Genomic DNA, 6,097 nt, shown 5'->3' with positions numbered 1-6,097 from the left:
AACTATAACTATACATTCGACTGTTTCCCTCCCAGTCAAGGAACTCCGGCAAGGATCAGGACAAAACTAAGTAATCTCATTCCAAGACAATGACAGGAAACAATTGGAAAACAGGTATGGGGGGAAAGAAGACACAGCACGTACCTCCCTGCCCACTATGGGAGGTCAGGATCCCCACCCAGTAAACGAATTTCCATTTTTGTTATGAATAAAGTATATATTATTATTATTTGTTGAAAATGATAGACCGTTTAGTCTGTTTTGGACGATGTTATTCATATTTTCGTAAGTGAAGATGCTTGTCAACATGGATGGAAAAATATCACAGTTTGATACCAGACTTCTAAATTAGATTTCTTTTGAACCTAACTAGCTATTTGATCTATCGGTATCTCTATACTATTTTAGCCCTAGCTCATATTTTGTGATGAGACAATAATAATAATCAGTGTCACGTCGAGCCTGATACCATAATCAGATTTCCATTGTAGCCTGACTCTTAAAACACAAAAGAATTAGATAATGTATAAGAGAAAAAGCACAAGAGCAGTTGTGATAAATAATAAATAACACAATAAGCCAATTTTCAAAAACAAGGTTGAAACAAATTCAAGGTTTTAATGCAGTTTAAAGGTTGTATTTTATACCACAATAATGAGTAGCTAAACATGTCAATTCAATATTGTGAGAAAAATAAAAACTTACAACACAAAGTGGTGTATTGGTACCTCTTGCATACCAGTATTAAGAATTTAAAAGAAGAGAGAGAAAGGGTGGGATGATCAAACTAAAAAGATGCAATAAATGTATCAAATAAAATCAGTTATTTTCTCGCTATAAGAAGCATTTTGTTTATTTGCTATTAGGATACATCGCTTGTGATACATTTAGGCAGGTCATATCAGTGATAGAAAAAGGAAGATGATTGGATTATCAAAAACTAAGTGTAGTTTATGCCTGCTTTGATTGATACTAAATAAACATTCAAATATCGTTCAGGGTTAGATAGATTGCTTTCATTAAAACTATGTCAATATATTTCTAATATTATTTAATGTTTAATTATGTCAAACGACAAGGCCACTTCTTCGATATTTGTATTTGCTTTTTAAATCTTTAACAATTTTTCTCCTTTTTTAATTTAATTTTTCTTTTATGTTATTCTGTATCTGTATGGTTGGCGCTGAAGAAACCAATGGTCTGGTTGTATTTCAGCGGCGTCCTCATTGGGCGCGGCCCATGTCAGTCGGGCCTTGAAATCGTTTAAGTGTGGTGCTATGATGACCAGTTCATCCAGCCCATTCCACTCCGAGATAGTTCTAATGAAGAAAGAATTTCTGTAGTTTTGTGTTCTTGTCTGTGGGATTTTGAAGCAGTTCGAATTGTTTGTGACGTATCTGTCAATGGGGTTTTCGGTTATGTGGTTGGCGAAAGTGAGTGCTCGGATTTTTCTTTTGTTTGGTCGTGGCGTGAAAAAGGAGTCTGCCTTTATTGATGGTATTTGATCTGTTATTATCTTGAACATGAATGACAGACGGGTTTCTTTTCTTCTTTGTTGGAGGCTGATGAGATTTCTTTCTTCTAACATTTTTGTCATGCATCCTGGGGTTCTGCTCTTATAGTTCCCAGTTATGAACCGGGCGCCTTGTCTCTGGACTCTCTCAAGTTTTTGAATATCCTCTTTCTTCACGTAGGGGTCCCAGGCAACTGCTCCGTATTCCAATTGTGATTTCACAAATGCGAGGTAGGCGTTTTGTTTGCATGACGTTGGGGCGTGGCTAAGGTTTCGGCGGAGAAACGCGAGGGTGCAGCTTGCCTTTTGGGTTATTTTGTTAATGTGTTTCCCCCATTTCAAGTCCTTTGAGAAGGTGATGCCAAGGTATGGGTTATCGTCGACTTGTTTCAGGACAGTGTTGTTTAACTTGTAAGTCTCATTGTAATTTTTAGCTATACTGAGGATGTAGCATTTGTTTGCGTTAAATTTCATTCCCCAATCATTAGCCCACTGTTCAAGACTATTCAAGTCCTCTTGTAGTACTTGTAGCAATTTTTGATCATTTGCAGATTTTATTGGTCGGTATATTAGACAGTTATCGCCGAATAACCTAATCTGAGATTTTACTCGTAGAGGTAGGTCATTGATGAAACAAAGAAATAGTATGGGTCCTAGCACCATTCCCTGTGGTACTCCTGATATGACTGGACATTCATCCGATGACGTGCCATCTAGGACTACTTTCATGGTACGTTTTGTGTATTATGAACTGATCTTATTCAACAGAATGTCGTTGTCATCTACACCCCCCCCCCCCAAACCTCCCCTTTCATATAAACCAACTGAGTTGGTCAGAGTAAGCACTGCTGTTGATATTAGGTTTCCAAAAGAAAATACACCAATAACTCTTTTCTTGATAGTTTATGTGCATTTTAAAAGGACTCAGTAATGCTCACAAGTTTCTTACCAGCAGGTAAATTATTCCATACTCGGGACCTTCCTTGCAAAAGAAGCGTGGCTTTAAGTCAACATACAATGTCAAGTGGATGCATTTAATTAAACTGCAAACTCCTTATTTGGTACCTCCTACCTCCCAAGTCATCAAGAAACAGTTGAATTTATTTTAATCAACTACAATAATCACTGATTTGTTCCAGCATCATTCCATTTTTCCAACGCAATACATGCTTTAATTTAAATACCCAATTATCGTCTTAAAAGCATTGCATTGGTATTCTGGGTATAAGTGAGCACAACAAAGCTTTAAAATACAGATTCAGATTCCAGTGTGCCAAAAGGGTAAATCGCATGTTTGAGGATGTTTTCCTTCCCGTCATTGGCTACATTTGTGGATTTGACTCCACAATCATTTTGCTTTTTTTTTTTAATCATCAGTTTTTCTAGAGCAGATGTATGGATCAGAAGTGTGAATTGATTTACGAATTTGAACAATCATAATTAGTGATGAATTAAATCTATTTTTCAAAATATCTTCTCTGTAATGTACAAAGCGACGGTCATTTAATGGAGCAACGAGAAAAATTATGCTTAAAAGTAGTTTATGCGTTGTATGGGGCATGTTGTTATCAATGAAAGAAATTTTAGGACAGAATGTGACCTTGTGCAATAAAAGAATGGAATACAATTTTACAGAGTTACTTGGAAATGTTTTAACTAATACACCATGATGTGCTTGCATATTAATTCGCTTTAGAGTCTTATTTAGATGCCATCTGCCTTTCAAAATCAATAACTAGCAGTAAATATACAGAAATTAATAGTAAAAAGCACAACCACCCCCCCCCCCCAAAAAAAAAAAACCAAAAAAAAAAACTGTTAACCAGTATGATCAAGGTCTGACTCAGATTAAATGTAAATTTCAATTTCTAAACAATGTCACAATAGTATAACAGTATTCTTAACTCTAAAGATATAAATACAGAAAATAGGGGACTTATAACAACAACAACAGAGTAATTTAACATTTCATCTGATTAAAGTAGTAAATGCAAAAAGATGGATTCAACACAACTGAAGTGAACTCAATTTCATTGATAACAATGACATGTTATTCATAAAAGTCTAAACAATTTGTGCATATTCCCGAAAGTAAAAAAATAATTACATACCACCCGATAAAATAGCATGCTTTTTCTCCTTAAGCCTTTTAGGGCCTGATTTACTTAAAACCAATTGCAAAAGAAATATAAGGATTGAAAAATGTTGGTTTTAAATCATAAAAATTTAAGGGCGCCCTTTGAAGTGTGAAATAAGATTCATAATATAAAGCATTTTACAATCAACCTTAATGGTAAAATCATCAGACACTGTGATCCCTGCATTTCTTAATTTGAGCTGGTAGAGATCTGAAACCTGTATTTTATCATAAAATAATACATTATGTAACTTCTTATGAAAGAATTAACATAACATATTCATAAATAGTAATTGAAATGTATATGAGCATTCACAAAATTCATTAAAATACCTCTAAAACAGGCATACTTACACTTTAAATTTATTTGTAAATTACAAACAGCATCCCTGTCTGCTGGTCCTGCAAATATGGGCATTTAAAAAGTATAGCGCTGAAAATACAGACTGACTTAAGTTTTCAAATTCAAAACAGTCACATCTGATCAAATGTCAGAAGTGAGAACAATAATTACACCAACAATGAAACCAACAACTCATTATTTTAATCGTATGAACTATTACAAAAAAAAATTCGTTTTGAATATTTTATGAGCTGCATTGCAAATGGAATCCTTTCATAATGTATTTCTTTCATACAACCATTGCACATATACTATATCTCAGACTTCACTAACGTACAATCCCCTTTATTTCTCCATACTGCGCTCAGTTTTAATTTATATAGCAATCAGTTAAAAAATTTATTTGATAACATAGACACAAAAATGTTCATTTTATTGCCATTCACGACACAGCTCTCTACTCATCAACAAATTATAATAAAGAAAAAAAAAAAGGATAAGGAGAAACAAAAATAAATTGATCTACAAGAAACCCTATATTAAAAAATTGCAACCAGAGTGATGTGCACATCATAAATATCATCCCCAATATTTAAAAATATTTAAACACTTCTAAGCAAGGACTGTAAAAAAAAAAAACAAAAAAAAACCCATAAGAATTATTCCAAAACTCCCTCAAAAATTTAAATTATAACATTTAATCTGCAATCCTTCTCTGTTAAATTTTCCAAACAGAGGAGAAAAGAGAAAAATATCAAATGTCAATGTACGTTCGTATGTGAATATACTGTTCTACATAAGAAAATTTAGAATGTCCATTAGGTTTCTTAAATATTTTAGAAATATGTTCATCTTTATGCACATGGGAAAAAAAGTTGGAACATTGTTTTTGCTTTCGATTTTTTTCTTCTTTTTACAGTACTTAAGTGTCTTGAACAATCATATACAAGCATTACGGAGCAAAGTTTTTGTAAAAAAAAAAAACAAACAAAAAAACAAAAAACATAAAGAACTTTAAAAAACCCATATTATTCATCATTATTAATAAAGACTGTAACATCCAGTCCACCATAACTTCAATGCAGCAGCAGGACTGAGTCACTGGAGTCCTTGAACAGTTATTATATCTATTATTATTATTATATCCAATAACGTTAGGCCAAGAAAAGAAGAAATTAATCAAGAATCCTTCAAGTGTTCCTCCAAAAACTCCTTGACATCTCTCATTTCCTGGGGGAAGTGAAAAGAGAAAAAATAATTTTTTTTGTTGAAAATTCAATATCAATAAATAGTGCTTATATACACTACAATGTACATTACCTTCGGTGTAGGAAAAAGATCTGAACAATGTATGAAAGGTGCCAGACATAGCATGAAAGAAAAATAGAAGAAAAAAACCATCCCAAAAAATCATTCTACCTTGAATGGAGATCGAACCTCAGACCTTCTGATTACCGTTCAGATGTGCGTGCTACCATTACACAACAGAGGCTCCAATCGTTGGGATAATTTTAATACTTATATTCTTCACAAGTATGCGTTTTACACTGTGAACCCTCACTTGCAACAAACAACACATACTTTGAACATGAGAGAACGAGAACGAAGACATTTGAGTTGCTCCATTTTATTTTTTGAAAATATCAAATTAAGAAATTAAGGAGCAGGCACCAGTGCACGATAAAGATCTGAACAAGTGTGTATGAAAGATGCCAGACAAAGCAAGAAAGAAAAATAATCAACACCATAATCAAGCTGAATTTTATCTTTAAAAATAAGAAAAGCAACATTAAGCACTGGTAGCCTAAATTCAGGTAGTGATAAAGAAAGCAGCTAATAATTATTATTATTATAAATCAAAATGAAATAATATGTTTGTATTACAATCCTACCTCTGGAGATGAACTATGTCCCATATCAGGATATGTCTTAAACTGTGCATTGGGATTAAACTTCTGTATGATTCCTCCTGTGGCCTTACCCCATATCAAGGGCACCATTGGGTCTTCCTGCCCGTGACATTGGAGCACTGGGATATCTGTGTTGTATTTGGTGACCTTTAAAAGAAAAAAAAAAAAAAGAAGATTAAAATATAAATAATTAA

At 33.4% G+C, this 6,097-nt stretch overlaps 1 protein-coding gene across 1 annotated transcript in view; it reads right to left on the bottom strand.

Moving 5' to 3' along the window:
* Nucleotides 1–583: 583 nt before the first annotated feature.
* LOC144971833 (acyl-protein thioesterase 1-like) overlaps nucleotides 584–6,097 on the bottom strand; it is a 28,857-nt gene continuing 23,343 nt past the window's right edge. Inside the window, exons 8-9 of the mRNA XM_078912910.1 lie at nucleotides 5,886–6,050; nucleotides 584–5,223 (exon numbers count right to left, since the gene is read on the bottom strand). Coding sequence (XP_078769036.1) covers nucleotides 5,173–5,223; nucleotides 5,886–6,050 — 216 coding nt within the window. The 3' untranslated portion in view covers nucleotides 584–5,172. The remainder of the gene's footprint in view (nucleotides 5,224–5,885; nucleotides 6,051–6,097) is intronic.

The sequence above is a fragment of the Berghia stephanieae genome, chromosome 1, assembly GCF_034508935.2.
Source record: "Berghia stephanieae isolate SIO BIC M18660-M18661 chromosome 1, UCSD_Bste_1.3, whole genome shotgun sequence".
Taxonomy (NCBI): Eukaryota; Metazoa; Mollusca; class Gastropoda; order Nudibranchia; family Aeolidiidae; genus Berghia; species Berghia stephanieae.
The sequence above is the reverse complement of the archived record's forward strand: the minus strand, read 5'-3'. Positions and strand labels throughout refer to the sequence as shown.